The 26,829-nt window shown below is 43.3% G+C and overlaps 1 protein-coding gene across 2 annotated transcripts in view; it reads left to right on the plus strand.

Annotated features, from left to right (window-relative positions):
* The window catches only part of RNF32 (ring finger protein 32), a 359,225-nt gene that overhangs the window by 19,378 nt on the left and 313,018 nt on the right, over positions 1-26,829 (plus strand). For both annotated transcript variants that reach the window (XM_078664354.1, XM_078664353.1), the window contains exon 2: positions 22,302-22,413. In XM_078664354.1, coding sequence (XP_078520480.1) covers positions 22,303-22,413 — 111 coding nt within the window. In that variant the 5' untranslated portion in view covers position 22,302. The remainder of the gene's footprint in view (positions 1-22,301; positions 22,414-26,829) is intronic.

Consider the following 26,829-nt stretch of genomic DNA (forward strand, 5'->3'; position numbering starts at 1 on the left):
TAGTTGAACATTCCAAGACAGAGTATGAATGTATTTCATAAGAAAAATATACCTTATCTTTAACTTTATGAATCTGGTGACCGTTCGTAAATGGAGGTGTATTGTTTATGCCAGTGGTTCTTAAACATTTGACTTCAGTGGGCCCCAACTTAATAATTACTTGCATCAGGGGACAACCACTGAATCATTATTGGAATCCTGGGATTCCCCCATCGAGTCATCACTGGAAGTAGGGGACCCCTGCCTCAGCAATTTTGAGTATTTAAACCTCAAGCAATTCAACAAAATACTGAAATAAGCATTCTTTAAATACACAAATTATCCAATATTTAATTTAATTCACAAACATCTAAAATAATAATTTGTTTTAAATTAAATGGGAACGTTGGAGCTTTTCTGAATTAAATTCATGCCAACAATCGTCCATACTATATTCTGTTTGATGCACTTGCCCTGCCCCCACAAATAATTCTGAGAATAGCAACTTAATTTTTAGCCTCCAAGATCAAATTCCTTCACTTTTTCAGAATTTCACATTATTCAGTTTGACATTTTGCTTCTCTATTTATATATAGTTTATTAAGATGCTAATATATTTAATTTTCAAATCAGTTGGAGACCCCCCCCTGGGCAGGCCTTGCGTACCGCCAGGGGCACCTTGACCACATCTTAAGACCCACTGGTTTATGGAATGGGCCAGAAGAGAGAAACACTGTCTTTGTCTCTCTTTTCACCTGTTTGTTCTTTGCTCACCCATCCTCTCCACACCTGACAGCTTGAACTCGATCTGGGCAATGCACTCCTTCCACTACACTTGCTTAGACACCAGTCATCCCTCTGGGTAATTGGGGGGAGACAAAGTTCTCCTCTCCTACTGAGCATGGGAGCAGCGCTGCTCTCTGCACACCCAGCTTGCGCCTTGCTCCCCTCAGAGCCCAGCTGAGTGACACCGGGTATAAATGAATGCCTGCTTGGCTTCTATCTTTGTTGGGGGGTGAGGGGGCATTGTTTAAGACAATGGACAAACTGGAGAGTTTATAGAAGACTAATACATATTTAATGCAAAACAGTTAGAAATCATCAATAATAAAGCAAAATGCCATATTCATGGGCCAGGCCTTCACCCCTTTGCCAGTTGGAGCATGTAATGCTAAAATCCATACATTTTGACACTACATTCATACACTTTTTCTCAATGCAAACGAATGGAGGAAAGAACACATGATAAAACAAAACCAATAAGCAGGTATCTGTCTTTACTTGTGGGACGAACACTAGAAGACCATCAGAACTTGTTACAGGAAGCTCGGGTAAATCCTGTGACTTCACTAATTTCTGCAGTTCTCGCTTCACTGTGCCAGCCTCAGAACGAGGCTACTTTTATTAGAATGGTGATGCTGAAAAGTGCAATGTACAACACAGTATAACAACATGACAGTGCATTTAAAATATGTGCTGATGTAGAATCATGCTAAGGCAAGACTTTAGTGTGCTTTATGCAAGTATAAAAATGAAATAGTTATTGTTAATACATGCAATGTATTTTTGTGTTCTCAGCATGATGGTTACCTAGGATGGCGGGGCTCTGAGGAAGCAGGCAGACTTTGAAAGAGTTTCGCTTGCAGGCAGACTGAATGGTAGCAACCTCCTGCTATACTTGCACTGACTACTGATGTTCATGTGTGACTCCAGCATCACTGGAAAAAAACATCCCCCCTCTTAGCCCAGCTTTCTGTCATTCCTTTCAGAGGAACTCCATGACATAGCTGTATTAATTTACTGCACACCACAATAAACATATCATCAAAAATAAAATCACAATGGTGCACCTTTTATTTGGAAAATGTGTTTCATGTGATGGGATGAAATGCGTAAGAATGATTGCCATGGAACCCATCATCCAGCTATTCTCGAGCGGTGTCACAGACTGTCTTGGCGAATGACTTAATAGGACAGAGCCGCATTCACCTGGGACATGTGTATGGGGACCTATGTGGAAAAAAAATGGAAATACATTTCTTAACTTGACACTGGTCTTAGCTAAGAGGTGCATTGCAGTGCACTGAAAGTGCGACTCCCCCTTCTTTCGGTAAAGATGTCAGAGTATGGTATTACACACACCTAACTGCATTGTGGGTTGAGATCTTGTTCATGTTCAAAAGCCCTGATATTTATATACACGTTTTGTGACATGAAGCGAATGATTGATGATTATTTATTATAAGAATTCTGTCATAGACCTCTGAAGGTTTGTTATGCATAATTCTGACCTGTATCACTAGTGTCCACTATATTTATATGGTTCTGTCTCATCAGGAAAGTTCATACTAACCGTTTGTTATTTAGTTTATTATACTGTATATAGATCTGTTCAACACAAAGAAATGCAAGCTATAGCCTAGCTACGGTCTCAGATGGCGTTCTGGAGTACACTACCACTTGCGTTGCAAGGCGTAGTCTCTTTGACAAAGATGGTGAGGCTACCGAGGATGCTGTACTTTTTTTCATAACCTCCCAGTTCACATCCCTAAATCCACCTTTCACACCCTACACTCAGCGTTGGGCAGCTTTATCTGGAAAAGAGGGAGGAGGCGCGTTGCGCTCTGCAAATTGCAGTTGCTTGTGGAGCAGGGGAGGTTGGGTGCCCCTAACTTTGAACATTATTATTTGGCTTCGTAGCTGCAGTGGCCTATGTGCTGGCTGATTACCTTACAGAGGAACTGGCCCTCCCTGACATTACCCAGGCGTAACAAATAGTCTATCACACCTTTCTACCTAATGCCAAAATCCCGCCACATGCGAACCGCTTGTTTTGAATTGCATCTACCAGTCTACACCTCAATTTGTGACTTACACCGTGTATACCCTGTTACTTCCTTGAGATTCCATTAAGTTCACTTGAGCCTGCTAACGCGGGATTTCTGGTCTATTGTTATAGATTTAGATCCCAACTCAGGTCGACTAAACCGTTGGTACCTGTCATAGAGTAAAAGGCAATCCACTACTAGGTCAAACAGTTAAGGACTTACACCACTCTAAAGAACCACCTACCACGAATAAGTTTTAAAAGTTTATTATAAAGCCAAAGTTAACTGGAGATACAAACATCTCAAAATAAGGTTTAAAAGATATACAGGTATCAATACAAACATGAATTTTCTAAATGCTCTTAGTCGGCAGAAGAATATCACCAAACCCAATTCAAGAATCATCAGAGTTGCAAGAATAGACACAAGTTGTAACTTGTGAGTCATTTACAGAAAGGAAAAATTCAGGTTAGACTGTCCCTACACTAGACTAAGTGACATCCCTACTTAGCAAAATCTTAACCTAAAAAGGTGTCAGCCGTGATGACTTCCAAAGAAGATCACACACTTCCCTTAGTCTTCGTTGTGAATCGATGTCTCGCAGTTAACCTATCTGCCTACCCATCCGCTCTCTTAGGTTCCTCAGACCATCTGCCCTAACTCCACCCAGGGGTGCTGTCCCTAATACAAAATCACATTTACAATAGAAACGCCCTTTAGAGACGCCCCTCACGTGGTGTCGGTTCTGGCATTTTCCATGCTGATACTCCTCTGGGCCCATCGTTAGCGTGGTGACCTTGCTTCTCAGGCTCTTCTCCGGCAGGACGGTACCCCCCCAGGAAATTCCTGAAGCCTCCTCCAGGCCTGTGCCTGGCTCCCTGAACAAAAGTCTATTCATCACTCTCTTGATTGGAACCTCCTCGCACCTGCAAACAGACACTTGTACTGTGGGCCCCAAATTCCGGCCTCCACCGTATCTTCTAAGTCGTAAACCATCGAGCAGGCTCCGCAATTTATGCTTAACATGACCTTCCTTTAACTAGCACGTACAGATCTAAAGAAATGACTTTCTCTATTCAGGCCTATTAGAATTACATGAAACGGGCCTGTGCACTCTGCAAACCTTTAATTTCTTAGTCTAAACAATATTCTAACTTATTACACACAATGGTTATATGAAACACTTCTATAAAACATATATTTCAGTTCTATGATCAATAATACTTTGAATTATAACAACATTAAAATCCACATTATATGAGAGTGTAACAGCATCTTTCGTTGCCTGTGAACTGCCATGTGGCCTACACATTTCTACGTTTAGCAGAATTACATTCTCCTCTACAACAGCCACATAACATGGGATTTCAACATCCTTCTAACATTTCTACACTCTCCTACATTAGCTTTTCACACTGATATATGCATTCTATTTTGATTAAACACTCTTCTGTATTTTCACTCTATAAATTCGACACTCTTATGTAATCTTTACTAAACTGATACAACGTGCTTGTAAATATGGTGCACTTCTATATTTATTTCCCAATTTGCGCTCTCTCAGTCCCCCCTTTGATGACTTTTAGTAGTCCTCACCATCACAACACCATCCCTGAGGTATGAACTGATTCAAACTGAACTCGTTGCAGTATTCCCTCGTTTCATCATCTCTAGAGCCCTCAGACTCCTGTACTGGTTATCCTGCATCGCAGCTAATCTCCTCTCCTGCTCTCTCATGGATCTCTGCAACCTATTTGATCTATACCATTGGTACAGCCGCACCAATCCCCACAAGGTGATTACACAAATCACTATTATGATGATAGGTTTCAGTATGTACCAGATGAAACCCTTTCCTAGGTTGGCAAACCAACCTCCAACTTTACCCATTCCTTGACCTACTTTTTCCCACACATTTATCTGTGCCAAATCCTCTATTTCATGATGAATTTCAGTAATGTTCCGTATGTACTTTTCTAGAGGTTTTGAATTGTCTGGAATGTAAGTACAACATTCCTGAACCTTCAAAGCCTTACAGACTCCTCCCTCTTTTGCTAACAGAACGTCTAGAGCAAGTCGGTTCTGAAGAACCATTGCCCTTATCGATTGCATCTCTCCCTCTACCAGCATTAATGATCTAGCAGTACTAGCGGACAACCTATCTACAACTGTTGCCAATCTCCTAATCTTGACATCATTCAGTGCTATCCCTAAAAGAGGAAACATAGCACCAAATACGTCTCCAACTACCTCCTCATAGTATACATCCCTTCTTCCTCTAGCTTGAGTTCCTCTCTCTATAATTTCCAAATCCTCAGCATGGTATATTTTGGGGAAGACAATTGCCAAATAACATGATCCATACCAATTATCCGGTAGTTTCACATATGCATTTCTTCCACAAACAAAATATACATTTGGGATCACCTGCATTTCCTTCAAGAAGTCCTTGTTATAATATTCTAATTGAAAAGCATGTTCACAACTTACTTCTCCCACAAACACATTCTCGTAATAGGTTTCACCCCTATGTATACACAGTTTCCCCTTTTTCTCTCGATCTAATGCTATTGGACCATTACTACCCTTTCTTTGGTGTGACCTTTCTTCCTCGGTCCAATCTGTTTTCCATTGGCCTGAAGCTTTTAAGATCTTCTGTCTCCTGTATCGATCATCCACCTGTCCTATAAACCTTTTCTCAATTTCTGACACTTTACAAGTCAAATTATTTCTTCGGGCATGTGAAGTATCCAACGTTTTCCAAGGAATGAAAAATTTCTGTAATCTATCTTCACTCTTATAATAATCCCACTTGTTCAAGTGCTTGTAGTTTGGCACTTCTGGTAAAACAGCATCAAAATTTGAAAAATAATACTCAAACCCATCACGTTCATAAAATATGCTCAGCAACAAACTACATGTGATTCCATAAGTCAATGGAAGATGATGATATCTAATACCTTCGTCTACAGAGGCTGGCAATTGCATGCAAACATAACAATTTTTCGCCTCCATAGCATCAATATATTCATAAAGCAATTTAGCATATGCATTTGATTTGAAATTTCCCTGTGATTCATCCACATGCAACCTACGAGTCTCTGCTGCTAGTAAAGCTTTATCTTTCTCAGTATTGTCCCCCTTTTTACCAGCAGTAGTAGATTTCTGTATCGATACAATTTTTGCTTCCTTTGTTGCTTTCTCTTCATTTCTATGTCCCACTACATATGATATGGTAACTACTAAAACTATGAGAAAAATTACTCCCACTAAAAGTGTGCCTACTATGCATTTTGTCCTGCGGTTCGGGTTGCCAGCCTCCATGTTCTCAAGATAGTGTAGTTCTGATTTTCTTTCACAACACAAAGTCTCTTTTCTTTGCTTACTCAGTCTTTCCGAACCACACCCTGAAGCTGATAATCCCTTCTGCAAGATCAGTCTTTGAGTTCTATAACAACGGACAACCCTAGCCCTTCTCCGTCCACTAAATGGAAGTCCCTAAATTTCTTCTTCTTCCACTTGGCGCTAGGTTATCTCTCAATCTGTTTATTTACAAAGTCTTTAGCAATCTGGAATTATACGTGTTCCGGCAGCTCTGATCACGTATTCCAATATTTCAAAACGAAGAATGATCTCATCAGGTGTTGGCCCCATTGAACAAGAAGTCGGAAATTCTAGTCTGTTTAAAACCATGTCTCTTATCCTGCTCAGTAGGGGAGGATTGGGAATAGTGAATGTCAGCAACCCTTCGACCTCCACTCCTGGTATCAACAACACTATTTCCAATGTTATGATTGGGTCAGTACTGATCAGTAGCACTTCCCTCACCCTCCCGGATCTTCGTGCACAGGACATCTGCAGCTAGGTAGGTCCACTCAGGAGTAGCGTATCTTCTGCAAGGCACTCGCACTCTCCTCGATCTTCTCGGACCTTCCTGTTCCAGTCTTTGTGCCCCTACGTCTAGATCCGAGCCTTCAGATATAGGAGCAAGAGTCCTCTCTGGAGTTGACTTTAAGCTCGGCCTCTGCTTTCTTTCAGGCCAACTAGCTTCTCCACGCCTCGTTCTCCTATTTCTTGTCCTCACACTCGGTTCTTGATCACTCTGGTACTGATCTGTGTCTGAGCCGTATTCACAGCAACTTTCTCCTTCAGTGGCAACTTCAGTTTCACTGCCGTCCTGTCTTTCTTCTTCTGGATCTGTAGCGCTCCCAACTTCTTCCGACACCCCCACAGCTTGACTGATCCCCTCTAGTGGTTCGTCGTCCACAGCTGGATTTTCATCTGTGAGAGGAGCTGTTTCTTCTAGGGGTGCTGGAACTCTTCGAGTATGGGAGGCATGTATCCAGTTTGGCAGCCCTCCACACTTTACAGCAGTATTGGTTGTCAGGATTATTTAGTAGGGCCCCTTCCAACGCACGTCTAGGCAGTTCTTCCGGACGTGCTTCTTCACCAGAATCCAATCACCAGGGCACAAATCGTGACATAGGTCTCTGGAAGATGGAACTTCAGCAGCCTGCACCTGAAGAGACACAGAATGAATGGCGTCAGACAGTCCCTTGCTGTAATCCAGGATCAGGTCATCTGTAATATTCAACAAAGCTGTAGTTGGAACAGACGGAAGTCTCATTGCCCTCCCCATCAACACCTCATGTGGAGAGAGACCTGTCCTCCTGTCTAGTGTACTACGCATACTCATGAGTACCAAGCGCAGAGCATCAGGCCAGCTTAAGGACGTCGATGAACATACTTTGGCTATTCTGGACTTCAGAGTCCCATTTATCTGCTCCACGATACCTGAAGCTTCTGGTCGATAGCTACAGTGCAACTTCTGGTCAATGTTCAATGCAGAACAAAGCATCTTCACAACTTCACTGTTGAAATGAGTTCCTCTATCTGATTCCAGGGAGGTCGGCACCCCGAAGCGCGGGATCAACTCTCTAAGCAACAACTTTGCTACTGTGAGTGTATCGCACCTGCGTGTAGGGTATGCTTCGACCCATCTGGAAAATATGCATACAACCACCAGAACATACCTGAGGCGGTTGACTTTTGGCATCTCAATAAAATCTAATTGCATTCGGTTGAAAGGCCCCCCAGACCTCCCAATGTGACTCATTGTAACTGGTGTTCTTTTCCCTACATTCAATTGCTGACATGTGACACATCGTTTACACACTGCTTCTGCTGCAATCCTAAACTTGGGACAATACCAAGTCTGCCTAAATAACCTCAGCATGGCATCTCTTCCCAAGTGAACTGGACCATGTATCTGTCGTGCCATTGGACTCACTAATTCCTCAGGTAATACTGCCCTTCCATCTGCTGAAACCCACAATTCCATTTCACCTTTCACACAGCCTGCTGTTTCCCATGCCTTTTTCTCAGAATCAGGTGCGTTTTCTTGCATGTATTTTAAATCTTTCCAAGTATCTACTGTTTCCAGCACCATGTTTAACTCTGTCTTTTCCTGAGTCCCACCTTCTTCCACCTCCGTGAAAGAATATCCTTGCTCCGCGCAATATCGCGCGACTTCGTCTGCATATCGATTTCCTTGCGACACAAAATCTGTATTTTTGGTGTGGGCTACACATTTAACAATCGCAATCGCTGCTGGTCCTTGTAATGCTTCTAACAGTCGCACAAATTCCCCATTCCGAATAGGCGAACCAGAGGAGGTCATGTAACCTCTCTGAGACCACAATTGCCCAAAATCATGAACTACACCGAAACCATAGTGGCTATCGGTATAAATGGTGACTCTAATTTTTCTACCTGCTATACAGGCACGTGTCAATGCAATGATTTCGGCTACCTGAGCGGAGTGTACTCCTTTCAGGAAAGCGGCTTCCACAACTCCAGTAATGGTGCAAACAGCATAAGCTGCTCTCAACCGACCAGTATCGTCTCTTAAACATGAGCCATCAACAAAGAAAATTTCATCAGGGTCAGTCAACGGCTCATCCACAATATCTGGTCTTGGCTTGGTGCATAGTTCAGTCACATCAAGGCAATCGTGATCTTCACATTCTTCGCCTTCTATATCATTAGGAAGTGGCATCAATGTAGCAGGATTCAAAACAGAGCACCTCTTAAGGGTCACGTTCTCCGCAGCAAGAATAACTTGCTCGTAGCGCGTGAGCCTATTACTGGTTAAGTGCTGTGTCTTGGTCCTGGTCATTTACAGTTCTACAGAATGCGGTACATACACCACTAATTGGTGTCCCATGACAATGTTTTCACACTTTTCAATGCTGACACCTGTTGCAGCAACGGATTTTAGACATCCGGGCAACACTGCGGCTACCGGATCTAAAGTAGCCGAAAAGTATGCAACTGGTCTACGGGCATTTCCATGAGTTTGTACTAAAACTGACAAAGCACAGCCCTCTCTTTCGCAGCAGTAAAGTGAAAATGGTTTTTCGTAATCAGGCATCCCCAAAGCTGGAGCACGGCACAAGTCCTCTCTCAGCTGTAGGAACGACATCAAACAATCCTTGTCCCATGGTACCGGATCACTCACCTCCTTGTGCGTCAGTTTTTGTAAGGGTTTTGCTTTCAGTGAAAAGTTAGCTATCCACTGTCGGCAATAACCAACCATTCCTAGGAACATCCTGACTTCTCTCTGAGTCGTGGGCGAGTTCATCTTCATTATCGCCTCTATCCTATCTGGTAACACCTTGCGCTTTCCTTTTTCTATCCGGTGACCCAAGTACTGTACTTCTGTCAAACAGTACTGCAATTTGCTCGGAGATACCTTGTGCCCATTTTCAGCTAAATGGTTCAGCAAGGCGATGGTATCTATCTTACAAGCTTCTTCCGTACCTGACGCAACAAGTAGGTCGTCTATGTACTGGACCAGAACCGAGTTCTGTGGCAGTACTAGACTTTCAAGATTTTTCTTCAATAGCTGGTTGAAAATTGATGGGCTTTCTGTATACCCTTGGGGGATACGACACCATGTTAAAACACGATTTTCCAGCTTAAAAGCGAAAAGATACTGGCTCTCCTCATCTAATGGAATTGAAAAGAAGGCCTGACAAAGATCTATCACTGTGAACCACTCAGCTTGGAATGGTATCTGAAACAATATCACTGATGGATTCGGTACCACTGGACAACATGAAACAACTATGTTATTAATCTTTCGAAGATCTTGTACTATTCTAAATTTCACACTAGGTTTTTGCAAACCCATAATCGGGGAGTTGCATGGACTACCCACGATTTCCTTCAGTATTCCCTGTTGAATCATAGAGTCGATCACGGGTTTTATTCCTGCAATCGTCTCCGGGGTCAATTTGTATTGAGGCGTTCTTGGATACTCAACATTTGGTTTTACCATGATCTTCACTGGTTCTACTCCTTTGATCAATCCTATCTCTTCTCCAGTAAAATCCCATACCTCTGATGACACTGTATCTCGTAAGTCCCAAGGAAGGTCCTCCACAGTCAGGGTAGGATACAGTTCTACGCATACTCTCGAATTTGCAACTTTAAAAGTAGCATCATCGTCTGTAGTCTGTACCTCCACTCCCTGAGGTGTGCAGTATATTGTGCAATTCAGTTTGCACAATAAGTCCCTTCCTAACAAACACACAGGACTTGAATCACACACTACAAACTGGTGTTCATTGGTGTAGTTTCCTATTTTCACTGACACTGGTTCTGTCAAAGGGCTAGTCATTCTCCTATTTGCGACTCCTACCACCTGAATAGTTTCCCCCGACATTGGTAGATCTGGAACCACTGCCGATCTCAAAGTTGACCGAGTAGCTCCGGTATCCACTAAGAATGTTGTAGGACACCCTGCCACTTCAGCCTCAACAAACGGTCCTCTTTGATCCACCTCTAGAACTGCCCCGAGGGTACAGTCCTCTTCTCTACTTACATGTCGTCCCGTCAATGGATCGACGTAGTAACACTCTTCTTCGTCTACAAAAATAGGCATTTGTCTATGGATCTTTCCCCCTGTCTTAATCTTTGGGGGCTGCGGGAACTGAGCTCGTGGAGCCGAAGTCCCCCCTTTGGCCACCTTACTCCTTGACACTGTCACCCCTTGAACTGGAACTTCTTGAACTTCCTCCTCTACTTCTAGTTCGCCGTTTTCAGGGTTATAGGGACACTCGCGTTTCCAATGTCCCACCTGGTGACACTGGTGACACTTTGTCGTTTTTTTCAATGTAGCAAAGTCTATTCTAGGTCTCAGGTTTTCCTCGTTGTTCTTATTCTGACTATTTGTTTTCCGCCCCATTGTCCCTGTTCCCTGTTGCTGCTGCCCGCCCTTTCCAGCTGACTGCATCTGCACCATCATCAGTTTCTCCTTCAATTTCTTTGCCTTGGAATCTATTTCATCACTGCAATACCTTGCGTATCTCAACATTTCATCCAAAGGTTTGTTTTGCCAACAAATTAAATGTTGCTGAATCATCAAACAAATATCAGGTCTTAACCCCAAAACAAACTTGGATACAAACTGTCCTATATCCTTGGGATCCATTATATCTAATCCACTGTATTGTCTGAACGTTTTCAACAATCGCTCATAATACTCATGAACTGTCTCCTTGGGTTCCTGTCTTGTTCTGTCTATTTTTACCCAATCTATATCTTGTGGTGGCACCTTCTCTTTCAGCCAAGTCATCACCCTTTCATATTTTAACATTACACTTTCTGACGGTCCATTAGTAAGAGCATTCCTTTCTGGTTCAGCAGTTGGCCATTCGACACTAACCTTGCATGCTATCCACAAGTCTCCTGGGACCACAATGTCGAATAAGGTGTTCAAATCAATCCACAATACTTTTGAAATCTTGACAAACCTCTCTACCTGCTTGTACCACTCTACGGGATTTTCCCTTAACTTCGGAAATGAGTTGGTAAATGCAGGCAAATCTCCCCTACTCCAGGGCACGTGTACATAACTCCCATTCGCTATTTCTCGCAAAGGGAATGCCTCCATCTGCATTAGCCTTCCCTCCGGAGACATCGCATTCACGCTCCGCCTAACAGTTCCCCTTTTGGACCATCTCTCTTCCCATTTGTCCAGATCTCTCCATGCTCTTATTCCTGTGATCAGTTCCCTTATGTGTGTTTTTAATCCAGTTGTCCTCCTCTCATCTAGGTCCTGATCTGAATAATGCAACCTATGGTTACCCTGCAATGCCTTTGTTCTGGACAAGTCTACCATATACTTCTCTGCCAGTTCAGACAGTTTCTCATGAGTTGCCCTCGCCTTCCGAGTAATATCCTTTGCTATAAATAGCAGCTCATCTTGTTCGTATATGTCAATCCTTTCTAAAGGCAACACACCCTCTATTATATCGTCCAGGTCAGATTTTAAGCTGGTCACATCGAGTCTTTTGGCTTTTATCACAGCCTTCAGTACGCTATCTCTAGAGAGTCCATTTACATCTCTCCCATCTACGTCTGGGCTCCGGCGTGTTATGGGGAGTCCTCCCATGCTCCCATCTCTCCAGGTCCCATGCAGTTCCATCCTCTCTGGGTGTATAGTGAAACACTTTTCTATTTCCCATAGTCCCACATTTCTCATTCTGCCTGGTTTCTCTAGGTGCATGGTAAGACATTCCATTATTCCCCTTGCCTTCGCAATTTGCCTGTGGTCTCTGATCTCTCGACACATGGCAAGATCCTTCGCGGTTCCCCTTGTTCCCACGATTCCAGTGCTGTACGTTATCATCAGTTGCGTGGTGAGTGCACTTAAACCTATCCCTGTACTCTTGTGTCCTTTGGTCTCCCTCACTTTGAATGAGACGAGACATCTCTCCACACTCCATACTTCTGCCTTTTTGCTCCTGCCCATTTCCACCGTCAATATGACGTGTAATTCCTCTGCTCTCCTGACTTTTACCATCCCACTCCTGACCGCTTTCGCTAGCCCCGCAGTGAGATAATGTCCCGTTGCCTCGACTTCCCCATTCAGGTTATGCTCTTGACCTGTTACTTGGTGCTTCTGTGGACCTATCCCATTCTCTCAAGTCAGCCCTCAGCTCTTTATAGGATTTCGGCCGTGGTCCCCTCAGGTCCATCGGTCCTCTCTGACCCCCTTGTTCTGTTACGGGATCCACTGCTGAATCCAATGGGGTGCTCCACGTTATCGGTCCTGACAATTGCCTCCAGGCATTCGTCGTGTTATTCTTTCTTTCCATCTCAACTCTTTCTCTGTCTAGCCGTACTTGTTCTTCCTCTCTCCCTTTCTCTGGATGATAAACCGACACTATAGGACCTATGGTAACGGGTACTTGAAGAGCATCTGGCAATCCATAAGGCTCAACCCTCTCTGTTGCTGGCATCTTCTGCACCACAACCCTTCCGACTACACTCTGTACTGGACTATGTTGAGGTGTCCCCTCACCTTTGGGAGGTACCCAATTCGTTATAGGAAGTGACCTATTCCCTTCTATGTCAACCCTATCTTCCATTGGGAGCTCCGTACTTTCTATCTCCCTATTGTCCGGAGGCGGTCTATCTATCAGCAATCTATTTATTAGGCCATCCTCCGACTCGCTCTCGTCATCCTCTTCTATGGGTCTCTTTTCTCCTGTAACCTCTCTCATTGGGTACAACTTATCCACTTCAATCGTCTGTACCCTCCATTTCTTGGCTTCCTCATCCCATTTGGCATCTTGCACTGCCCTTACTGATCGCCTTACCCTTTCCTGGCGTCTGTTCTGACTCCTGTCGTGCGCCGCCCTAATCCACGCATTAAGGGCCTCAAACTGTGTTGGTCTGGGCAAAGGTCTCAATGAGGACATCACTGCTTTCAGCTGGTGTAACACTTCTAGTCTAAACGTTCCGTATTTTGGAAAAGTCAGTTCCTCATTCCCTTCTGTAATCTTACTCCAAGTATCAAGCCATAGTATAGTATGCAACCCAACATTCGTTGCCATATAGTGAGCTGGTGTACCCTCTGGCGGTGCCTCTTCCCCGTAATAAGATTCTCTTCTTTTTCTCTTAAAGATCGCTCTCAAACATTTACAACACTTCATGTTCAAAACCTACAAAATTTCTATTTTCTCCGCGTTCGTTTACTTCCTGATGACAATCCACCAATCTCAGCGCAGTTCTCGCTAACCGGCCTATTACAGCGCGGCTTCACACCAACCGGCCTATCACAGCGCGGCTCTCGCTGACGTCACACCAACCGGCCTATCACAGCGCGGCTTCACACCAACCGGCCTATCACAGCGCGGCTCTCGCTGACGTCACTCGTCCCCTTTGCAGCAGTTCCCCTCCTTTCTCCGCTCGTCTCCCTGTCATGCATGCGTCCCATTCATACTCTGAAAAATGATTACTTCCGACCAAGCGATCACTTTCCTTGAGTGTACGCCCACAGTCTAACTGTAATTGTCACCTTAACTGACGAAATGTCTTTCCGTGTATGTCCAGACAATCGCCTTAACTGATAGGTTACTTACACACAGTAACTTTCGACCTGCGTCCGTTACCCACACACTCACTCTTGCATTCCCCCTATCTCGGTCCTGCGGGCGATCAATGGTACCTCATGACCCCCTTTACTCTGGTCGACAACTACTCTGGATGTTCGATACACCCGAACCACTTAAGCTCTTCCCCGAACTTAAGATTTCCCAGTTTACCAGGTTGCGCGCGCTCACAACCCTCTCACAATCACACTACAGGCATTCAACTCCGCATGACATTACAATACAGATACAACACAAAACACCGCAATCTGTCAACGCATGACCCTTGTTATACTCACTCTCGTCCGACCCTGCTGCTTTTCTCTCGCACCGTCAGCACCTTCTTCGGCAGGCGATTCTTCCGCTGCTCATCTCTCGATATCTAGGGACCTTGGGGTAATCTAACCTAGTCTAGATCACCTTCCTCTAGAAGGTAACCATCCTCTGCTACCAACTGCTAACGCGGGATTTCTGGTCTATTGTTATAGATTTAGATCCCAACTCAGGTCGACTAAACCGTTGGTACCTGTCATAGAGTAAAAGGCAATCCACTACTAGGTCAAACAGTTAAGGACTTACACCACTCTAAAGAACCACCTACCACGAATAAGTTTTAAAATTTTATTATAAAGCCAAAGTTAACTGGAGATACAAACATCTCAAAATAAGGTTTAAAAGATATACAGGTATCAATACAAACATGAATTTTCTAAATGCTCTTAGTCGGCAGAAGAATATCACCAAACCCAATTCAAGAATCATCAGAGTTGCAAGAATAGACACAAGTTGTAACTTGTGAGTCATTTACAGAAAGGAAAAATTCAGGTTAGACTGTCCCTACACTAGACTAAGTGACATCCCTACTTAGCAAAATCTTAACTTAAAAAGGTGTCAGCCGTGGTGACTTCCAAAGAAGATCACACACTTCCCTTAGTCTTCGTTGTGAATCGATGTCTCGCAGTTGACCTATCTGCCTACCCATCCGCTCTCTTAGGTTCCTCAGACCATCTGCCCTAACTCCACCCAGGGGTGCTGTCCCTAATACAAAATCACATTTACAATAGAAACGCCCTTTAGAGACGCCCCTCACGTGGTGTCGGTTCTGGCATTTTCCATGCTGATACTCCTCTGGGCCCATCGTTAGCGTGGTGACCTTGCTTCTCAGGCTCTTCTCCGGCAGGACGGTACCCCCCCAGGAAATTCCTGAAGCCTCCTCCAGGCCTGTGCCTGGCTCCCTGAACAAAAGTCTATTCATCACTCTCTTGATTGGAACCTCCTCGCACCTGCAAACAGACACTTGTACTGTGGGCCCCAAATTCCGGCCTCCACCGTATCTTCTAAGTCGTAAACCATCGAGCAGGCTCCGCAATTTATGCTTAACATGACCTTCCTTTAACTAGCACGTGCAGATCTAAAGAAATGACTTTCTCTATTCAGGCCTATTAGAATTACATGAAACGGGCCTGTGCACTCTGCAAACCTTTAATTTCTTAGTCTAAACAATATTCTAACTTATTACACACAATGGTTATATGAAACACTTCTATAAAACATATATTTCAGTTCTATGATCAATAATACTTTGAATTATAACAACATTAAAATCCACATTATATGAGAGTGTAACAGCATCTTTCGTTCCCTGTGAACTGCCATGTGGCCTACACATTTCTACGCTCAGCAGAATTACATTCTCCTCTACAACAGCCACATAACATGGGATTTCAACATCCTTCGAACATTTCTACACTCTCCTACATTAGCTTTTCACACTGATATATGCATTCTATTTTGATTAAACACTCTTCTGTATTTTCACTCTATAAATTCGACACTCTTATGTAATCTTTACTAAACTGATACAACGTGCTTGTAAATATGGTGCACTTCTATATTTTTTTCCCAATTTGCGCTCTCTCAAGCCCTTTGGGGACTTGCTGGGCAGGGCAGGGGTGGAGGCATGGAAGCAGCGGGAGCGAGCACCCTAAGGGGACTGCTCCGAGATGGTACCCTATTGGCCTATGAGCAGTGGCATGTGGAGTGTGACCTGCCAGTGGGGCACTTCCTAGCTCATGGTAAATTGCTGGCATTAATGGAGAGACACTGGGGAATTCTAGACACTGAACCTGCCCAACACCGTCTGATACATACTTCATAAGTAATGGGTAGCATACAGAAACTTATTTCATGGTGGTCTAAGTACTCACATTCACCCCACACGATCTCCTAGCTGCGACTTGGAGTTGCTGGCAGGCAGAGGTGGGCAGAGAGTTAACACAGAAGGAGTGGGAGAAAGTGTGATACTATCCTAGGAAAGTATCGCAGAACTCAAGGTTCCAATATATTCAGAATAATATCCTCCATAGGGCCTATCTTACTCCGGTTGGCTTGCACTGCATAGTTGGATCCTCCTCTAAGTGCCCCAGATGTCCACAGCTGACACTATGGGGAGGAGTGTCTGGAGCACTGAAGAAGGTGACTGGTTGCTTTTGATATGTACTCACTGGAAGGTGCTCTGCTGGGTACCAACTCTGCTGCGAAGCAGTGGTCGATTTGCTGACCGGCCTCTAGGATAAGGATATCTGATGATGCGTTGAGGTCATGCTATTGAAAATACAAATTTTCTTCCACATCTAAATAGGGCATGGAAACCAGGAGTTTGGCCGAGTTAGACCCTAACCAACCAATCTATGGCAGGGCTCTCCCTTCTGCCGAACTCTAAATTACCCCAGACGTTTGCAGTTGGAGTTGTTCAGCGTCCTCAGATAGGGAGCTAAGTTCACTGCACACGAAGAATGTCCTGTTCTGTCTGGAGTTAAAATAAAATCCTTTATTGTGAAATAGAAAACATATATTCAATATGTTTAGTTTATATGAATCTTTTAGTAATCAATAAAAGTCATTTCAGAATTTTTATGATCAAGAAATTAGAAACCTGGGGAGGATATTTAAAGTTTCACCTTGCCAAGCAATTTTCCTCCAGATATTGCTAACCAGCAACCAGAGTAACATGAGATTTGCACTGGTACAAAAATGGGATCTATAAATGACCCGTAAAAATGTATTTTTTGTTGTATGCTTTTGCATAGTCGTTCAATGACAATGTCAATAGAAAAATTGTAGGATACCCGTGCAAATGCTTATAATAATTCCCTAGGAGCTTAGGGCACTGTTCAACATGGCTGCCTTCCAATTTACAATGGTGAGACTATGGGCACTTCTGTTTTCCAATTCTTGGAGCACTTCACTCTGCTGTAGCAAAAGCAGAGATCTTTTTTCCACCGGGGTGAAGACGCAGCAGCTATAAAGTATGCTATTATGACAGAAGTTCCTGGTCCACCCCTTACCCGTTGATTAGCTCATTTGAGCTTGTTTGACCCTCGGGGTCTTGTCCTGGGCTCTTTAAATACAAGATGAGCAGTTAATGGCCTTATGTTTTCAAAGGGACAGGTGACTATCCCTTGATGACTTCGCCATCCCTTATTTTTTATTTTTTTTTGCATTTATATTGCGCAACAGATACCCAGAAAGGGTTTCCCGGCGCAGAGCAGTCAGTTGACAAGATGGAAAAAGAATGTCTTATTTGTCAAACAGCCAGGTTTTTAGCAACTTGCGGAAACTGGAGTAGCTTGTTTCATTTCTCAATGAGATCGGGAGAGAGTTCCAGTACAACGGGCCTAGGTAGGCAAAAGATTTGCCTCCAATGCGTGCTCGCTTAACTTTAGGGATCATGAAACGGCCATGGGTAGCTGATCTAAGATTTCTAGATGGCCAGAGTGCAAAGGTACTTGGGGGCTGTGTTGGCTTTTATTTTGTACATATAAGTAAGTGCTTTAAATTTAATTCGGTTTTCTATGTTTAGCCAATGTAATTTTCGTCGAAAAGCAGAAACAGATTCCCTTTTTCGTACTTTGCATAGTAGTCTTATTGCCGCATTTTGGGCCATCTGTAGACGATGGAGATTTGCTTTATTTGATCCTATATATAGGACATTACCGTAGTCTAAACAGGACGTAATCAAAGCATTGACTACCGTTTTTTTTGTAGACTCCGGGAGCATCCAGCAGATTTTCCTCAGCCACCGAATGATAGAAAAACAGGTGGCTGCAACTTTAACTGATTGTGCATGCATACTTAGATTATCATCAAGGAGTATGCCTAGATTGCGTACTTGAGATACCGGGACAGGGAGGTTGCCCATTTTTTCTGGCCAGTGTTGTGGGTTCCACAGATGTTTCTGTTTCCCTAGAATTATTACCTCAGTTTTTTCTCCGTTTAATTTTAAGAAATGTACTTTCATCCAAGTTGCAATGTTAGTTCGTCCTAATTTGAACATAGAAGTGTCATTGGGATTTTGAGCCGTGAGTAAAAACATAATTTGTGAATCATCAGCATAAGAATAAATCGAGAGTCCAGATTCTTCTGCCAGCTCTGCCAAAGGTTTGACACAGAGGTTGAAAAGAAGTGGACTCGGGATAGACCCCTGTGGAACACAATGTGTAAAAGCGTGGATTTTTGAACTGGCATTTTGGGGAAAAACTTTGAAAAGTTCTGTTAGAAAGAAAGGCCTGAATCCATTTGAGAGCTGCTCCGCCCATTCCAATGTCACTCAGTGTGTTGAGAAGCACCCTGTGTGATATAGTATCAAAGGCAGCGCTCAAATCCAATAGGATGAGCGCCACCATTTCCCCTTGATCTAATTTCTGGCGGATAGCTTCGGTCACCCCTAGGAGAGTGGTTTCCGTTGAGAAACCAGCCCTAAAGCCTGACTTTGAGGGATGAAGCAGTTGGTGTATTGTAACATATTGTGTCAGATGTTTGTGAATGTGTTTTTCTAGGATCTTTGATAGAATTGGGAGCAGTGAAATAGGTCGATAGTTTTTAATATCAGATGTGTCTGCATTCGTTTTTTTTTAAAGTGGGTGAATCATAGCATGTTTCCAAGAAGATGGAATTTTGGACTCTTTAATGGATGCATTTAGTACATGGGTTATGGTTGACATGACTGGGTGATTAAGTTGTTTAAGGATATTTGCTGGGATGGGGTCCTTCGGTGATCCTGATTTAATAGATTCTAGTAGCTGTCCAACATTATCCGTTGTTAACAGGGGCCAATCCCTTAATGCATTAATGGCCTTTATTTGACTGGGTTCCTGTACCACATACGGTAGTAAGACCTCAGGCCTGGATGTAATCATGTTCGAGGGGTTTCCATGGTCGGAGTTTTGAGAAATGATTTCTTGATAGATACCTTCCACTTTATCTATAAAGAAGGTTGCTAAGTCTTCGCATTTGGTTTGGGACAGGATAGGAGGTTTGGCTATTGCATCCGAGCCTGCCAAGGTTTTCACTGTATTAAATAATGTTTTTGCACAATTTGATGCTTTGGAGATAGTTAGGTTCACAAAAGAGGCACGTGCCTGCCTGCATTCCTTGTGGTATTTGCTCAAAGCTATTTTATAGGCTAGTTTGTCTGTATGGTAATACTTTCTCCTCCAGTTTCTCTCTAAGATTTTACAACTAATTTTGGAGTTCTTCAGGGAATCATTATACCATGGTGCTGGTGGATGATGTAAGGTTCTTTTAAATTTTAAGGTGGGGAGACAGACATCCACAGCTTCCATGAGCCAGCTTTGTATTGCAGTTGCAAGGGGATCTAACTCTAACTCAGAGGATGGTATACGATCCTCCAGATATGTGTTCAATTTTTCTATGCCTAACCTCTTCCAATTTCTTTGTGTATTCTTGGCGCTATTAGTAGTGCTTCATGTATTTCTGTCATGAGGTGACATCAGCGAGAAGTTTATCTGGTAATGATCGGACCAGATCACTGGTGCGGCTGGTAAGCAGGTAATAGTGTCTAGATTAGAGAAAATGGGATCTAGAAAATGCCCGGCTCTGTGCGTTGGTCCTGCATTGACCAGCTTAAGGTTTTGTGAAGCCATATCCAAAATGAGTCTAGTACTATTTTTAGAAGTATCATCTTCTAAATGGAGATTTAAGTCTCCAAGAACGGTGACATTTGCCTTATTAGTTATCTGGAATGAGATTTCTTCCATTAAGACAGGAATCCAATTAGCCATCTGGTCTGGGGGTCGATAAATAAGTATCCCTGAGAGACTAAAATTTGGAGAGAGAGTAAGTTTAAAAAGAGCCGCTTCACATGCTGTAAACAGGATTTGGTCTAGAGTACAAATACATTTTTTTGTGAAAATTATCGCAATTATCCACCCATATCTTCCCTCATGGTTTTACCTTCCTACTTTGGTTTCCTGTACCATTGCAGGAACTTACCACATAGATGTTTTATATTAAGTCCTTTATGAATTGACAATCAAAGTCCCTTAGTTATGTTTCAATACTTAGGGCAACCGTCACTTCCGACATTGTGAATGTGACCGTTAGAAAACCTGAAATAGTGAGTAGCGTGAGAGGTTGTGTGGCAGGAGAACATGTGGAATATTTACAGCTTACTACTTGCTTCTACAGATTCAATTAAAAACATAAAAAGAGATCCGACCCCACATCCTACACGCACACAGACACGATCCAACCTGTGCATTGTACTTCGAGGGCATGGCACAAGCTAGCGAGCAGGGCGGACAGACTACCTATTTATGCCCCGGCACTCCCTAAAGCCAACCACCCGAGACTATCGGTGATGCAGGGAAATAACATGACACGGTTGCTAGAGGACATGAAGTTTTACACAATGAAGAATATTTTCCCACATGGCAGATTCATACAGCGAGACAACCCATCACTGAGCATACATAACACTAAAATGAAGATGTTTGCCCATATGCGGCTGCAGATGGCGATCAGGGATATGTATGCAACCTATCCGGAGGAACCACCAACACTACTCTCACTACAAGCCCTGTTGAAAGCGCCAACATGCCAGAAATTAATAACCCGCCTATACACTGCATCACAATCAGAGCAAATAGAGCTCAGTAACAAATCACTCATTAGGTGGTAAACACTGCTGGGTGGGACCATTGACGTACAGGATTGGGAGTATAGCTGTGCGCAACTACAGTTACTGACATCAAATTGTAACTTGCGTATTATACACTTCAAATTTCTGCACCAATTTTATTACTCACCGACTCAATTACACAGCTATGGTGTCGGAGTGCATGACAAATGCCACAGATGTGAAGCGATTTCCTGCACCTAGCGTGGGCATGCCCGCAAATACACAAATACTGGCAAGATATAATGGACGCACTAACGGGAATGCTGGCCGAGCTAGTGCCGACCACCCCTTTGGTGTGTTTACCGGGGATATACAAGTTAAAGCCCGCAAAGAGACAGAAGTTCCTTGCGGTGTCCCTGCTGTTAGCAAAATGAAGGGTGGCTATTAGATGGGGCAGCAAGCACCCCCCTTCCCCCCCCAGGTTTAAGGACTGGCTAGTTGACATGTCCTATTGTATGGAAACTATGGAGGTTTATGCAGAAGAACTACCGCAGACATCGAGGCCCAGGATTTCTGGGATCTGCTAAAACAATATCTCCTGAATATGCAAAGTGATGATTAAGATGTGTTAGAAGATGTAAATGCCATTGTATGAGGTCGGTGGTGATTTATGCTCTATTTGGGGGTGGACATTATGAATATGCGGCTGTCACTTATCTACATGGCTGCACAAGTGCTAAGGTGTATAATGTTATGGGAAACTTATGCAATATGGTGGACCCCAATGCACACTAGTCAATGCATTAATGACAGACCTTATGTATTTGCTGAGGACTACCTGCTGTAGCTTGAATAGATTTATGTCCAAGTACTGTACACTGTGAACTAAATGATTACAATGTAAATGTGAATAACTTGTCGGACCGGACGAAATAAATAAAGTTTAAAAACAAAACGAGATCCTATTGTTGTGTTTATCAAAATAGTTACCTGGTGCAGAAAAAAACATAAGCCTTTTGAAAAAGCATGGGCAAAGTAGTTCTCTTGTGAAACTCTTGCTGTTAACCTATAGTGAAGACAAAGAGGACATATTACAGTAGGACATGAGTTTGTTGTTTTGTTTTTTAGAATGACAGTATTTTTGATCATTGGAGCTACCTGTGTAATGGAGAATAACCGAATGATGAAGACGAACCGAAACTCATACCCTCAAGTTTCTAACCACAGACACCTGAGCAAGGTACATACTATTCTTCTTGTACTTGGATCTAAACGTGTACTTAAATAGGGTTTATAATATTAGTAACTTGTTTTTTACAATGCGCATTGTGACACAGTCTTGCAGTTCCATATGGCTACAAATCGCTAATGTTAATATTTTGTAACTATTATTATTGAAAATATTTTTCCCACTCAATACATTAAGTATAGTTATAAAGCTGTCAGAGTGGCAGTCAGCAATCATTGCTGCGTTCAAATATCACAAACAATCTTCAACACAGATGCATTCAAGTGTGGGGTCGCTTATTGGTGGGTCAACGTTTCCACACGTTTTACAGAACACAATCAGAAAACTCATTTTTACAAGGATCAGGCTCTTAGTGTTCCACAGGGGCAAGTGTAGCTGTTTCCTACTCCATATCATAATGGTTCTGCAATACTCCTCAAATCCTAGTAAATTTGCACAGTCATCCTCATTTTATTTTATTTTTGATAGTCAACTTTATTGATTTTGAGAAAACAAAAGATGATTAATAACAGCACAGCACTTAGGCCCATATTCATGGCATTGCAAGTATACCGACAATAATATTTGTACAAACACGCACAGCGATCAAGCCACATCACATGGAAGAACAAGCAATCCATCAGGAATAAGGAGCCAGGTTTATGGACCCATTATCCCAGTTGGTTCACCCACTTGCCCCATATCTTGGTATTTGGCTGGGCATCTACTGGCCTCAAACAAGGATTTCTCTCGAGCGGCAGCCCAGTCCACACCTCTGCGGCATTTAGCTACTTTAGGAGGGTCGGGTTGCGTCCATGCCATTCAAATATCACGCTTGGCCACCACAATGGCCATCCCCAAGAATAATTTGTCCACCCAGGACCCATCCCGGCCGTCTGTAAATCCCAGGAGGACGTGCATGGTCTACATGCCAGCCCAGGATGTGTGTGAGTTCAGATTCTATCTTGTCCCAATATTTTATAAGGCGGGGACAAGACCAGACCATGTGGTAAAAATCTGCAGAGCGTTGCCTGCAGCGGGCGCATTCGGACGAGGCTTGCAGCCCAGCCTTATGCAGACGCTCCGGGGTGAGATCGGCGGTATGGAGGTATTAGATTTGGACAAGTCGATGCCTGGTGGAGGCAGTGACAGTCTTGGGGGCAATAGGGCGTCACGCCAGTCTTCGTCTTTCAGAGGGCCCAGCCATCCCTCTCATCAAAGTTTAAGGGAGGCAAGCGTTGTAGGGCTGTTATTCGTGAGGGTACGGTATGTATGCAATATTCCGCTCTTCCCCAGGTTTCCCATCATGACCTGTGCCTCCAGTGGGCTGAATTCAGGGAGTGTGGTGCCTGTTGATATGTGAGTCTTGAGGGCGTGTTGCATCTGTAGATATTTATAAAATTGTGCGGAATGAAGGGTAAAGCGCCCCTCCAAGTCCTGGAAGGTCCTTATGTGATCTCCCACCTATAGGTAGCCTAGCTGTGAAATGCCAATGTGGTCCCAGGGTTTAAAGCCCTGCAACGCCACCACCTCAGCCAACAACACACCCTGCCAGAGCGGCATTCGCTGACTCAATTTAGTGTCCCATTGTGTGTGATGCAAGGCCAAGCGCCAGGCCATGAAGACCGCCCTTGTCACCATTGGTAGTTTTTTAGGAATAGAGCATCTGTACTTGATGGCTTTTATTTTGGGGAAGCCAATGTCTCGTAGCTTGGTTCTGTAGGCTGGGTCGGACCACCTTCCGGTGAACCAATCGTGAAGGACAAGCAACCCGGGTGGCTAAATAGTGTAGGTATAGGTCCATCATTCTCATGTCTCCATCAAAGGACGGGATACGGCATCGGGCTAGAGCCATACATGGTCTCCCACCTCCCCACAGAAACCGAGTGATCATGGCATCAATCTCTGAGAATGAGAATCAAAAAGAACTAGCTTGTGGATAGAAGCTCAAGATGTGTGTTCAAGAGTAAGGAAAAAACCTTTGTTTTATATCAAGGCCCTCACCCACGAACCTTCATCATAGGGCCCCTTCCCTGGCACCAAGTGTGCCTTGGATGTGCTGCGACGCCTGACTGCAGTGGAGCGGGTATGGTTAAGTGAGTGTGCGGTGATGGTGTTGAGAGTGTAGGTTAAAAAACTGTCCTAAGGGTCCCTGTAGCCACACAGACTATTTTAATGGTGGGCCCTTGGCAGTGTTAAAAGCAAGGTGGCAGATGTGAGTGGAGGTGACTAAGAACTCCCACATCCAGTGTGGTCAACATGTTTCAGCCAGGCCTCTTGTTAAATCTGGTTTTCCTCAGGACCTTATGTGAAAAGTGATATAAAAAGGTAGTCTCCAGAATATGTGTGACCAGCTATGTGACGCACTCGGTAAGATGCGATATTTATTAGAGGAGGGTTTCCTCTAGCGGTTTTGTACCTGTAATGGGTAAAAAACACATAAAACAAACAAACAAATACACATAAATGGTGATTAGCTTCAAATAAAGCACATTCAAGTTATGTGACTTCATACCGTCATGCCCGTGCTCTAGCCGAGATAAGAGTGGTAGTGAGATGCGGTATGTGACTGTATGTGGTGTATAATGGTCGTTTGGACAATATGCGCTACTGTGCCCAGAAATCAGTAGTGAACAGTGCATTAATTCACTAGAGTGACAATTGTGCAAAAAGATACAGAGAGACATGTCCATTCTTACTCTGGTATTGTCAGAGGAAAAACCCCATGAGTTCCGGGAGGGGGTCCGACTTTTAGTCACACACTGGTGGTGTAAAAAAGAAAGAACATACCAAACATCACTGATGCAGTAGTACGGTTACGGAAAAGATCTCCGTGGTCAGAGACTGCAGCAAAAAGCCCCCCCCCCCGGCATCCCCACTTACTTCGTCAAAGTACCTGCTCCGTGTGTCAAACCTACTTGGCCTGCATCGGAACTCCGTTGATGCTGGCACTCGGTTGTGGCGGAGTTTAAGTACCCTCCATTCTTCACAGGTGAAGACAATCTCCTGCCTGATGCGAGTAGCCATAATTGTGTGGGCGTGTCCTTCCCTCTGTCTATCTTTTTTTTTAAATGTATTTTTTATTGAACAGTGCAAATCACCAAGATAAAATGTCTTGTATTAACACCATACATCACATCTGACCGGTTTTCTGATTTTTGCCCCTTGTCCACCTCCCCCCACCCCGATGCTCAGACCAGACCTAGATACAAAATATCTTCGGTATACACATTACATTTCAGGTAAATATATAATCGGAGAGCAAAATATTAACCTGGTCATTTAATAAATCAAAACTCACACAGCTTTTATATCCAAATATAATTCTAGACCTAAATGTTCAAAATGTGTAACCACTGTAATATAGGATCCCATATTGCCATCCCCTTTTTGCGTTTACTAAAGCCTTTTCTTTTATAGATGGCTACTTCCAAACTGCAAGTGGCCAGCAATCTAGATCTCCACTGTTGAAAGGCTGGAGCATTTGCATCGAGCCCTGCTGATGCCACACATAATCTAAAAACCGCCATTGCAACAAATATCAGGCCACACATACCTTGTGGTCCTTTGGGATTAGCTATTCCTAGCATAATCTCCTCAGCGGAGATTATTACCCTTGTGTTAAGTAATTCTGACAAATAATCTGAGATGTCACTCACAACTTTCCTAAGTACCGGGCAAGAGGCAAACATATGTATACTATCTGCTTCAGTGGAAGCGCATCTCGGACATGTAGTTCCCTTCCCGGTCCCCCATTTAGCTATTTTATTTGGTGTATAGTACAAATGGAAAACATTCTTTAAATATTGAGCCTGTAATTTGGTGGACATTAAACTAGATTGATATAAAGTAAAAGAATAGTTAACAGTTTCAGCCGGGACTCCAAGTTTAGTCTGCCATGTATTCATACGATTATCCAGATCATCTGGGAGACAGCAGATCAGTTGTTCATATATTGTCCCAATTTTGACATTCTTCTTTTTAAGAATGCTTTCCATTAACTCAACTGTTTGAAATCCATTCCCTCCCCCTCCTTTCTTCAAAAGATAATCACGGATTTGAGGTATTTAAAAAAATCATGTTGATCAAGATTATGTTCCATTTGTATTTCCCCAAAAGATTTTATAGTTGATTAAAAAAAAAAAAACAGCCTAATTGCGTTATCCCTTTGTGTATCCATTTCTTCATGCACAGATCGTCGAAAATTTCGGGGTGATTACTATTCTCATAAATTGGAGTGTAGTAAGATAGTCGTCCTAAACCGGCTAATTTCCGTATATAGTTCCATGCCTTGTAGATGCCTACTAGTGACATGAATCTAACTTTTTTGAAATAGTTATCATTGATGTGGCGCCATAACACACCTCTCGGTTCTTTACCTAAAATAAGTTCTTGTGGTGATGGAGTCTCATCTTCTTTATTTGCATT

This window comes from Lissotriton helveticus, chromosome 10 (genome assembly GCF_964261635.1).
Source record: "Lissotriton helveticus chromosome 10, aLisHel1.1, whole genome shotgun sequence".
In the NCBI taxonomy this organism is placed as follows: Eukaryota; Metazoa; Chordata; class Amphibia; order Caudata; family Salamandridae; genus Lissotriton; species Lissotriton helveticus.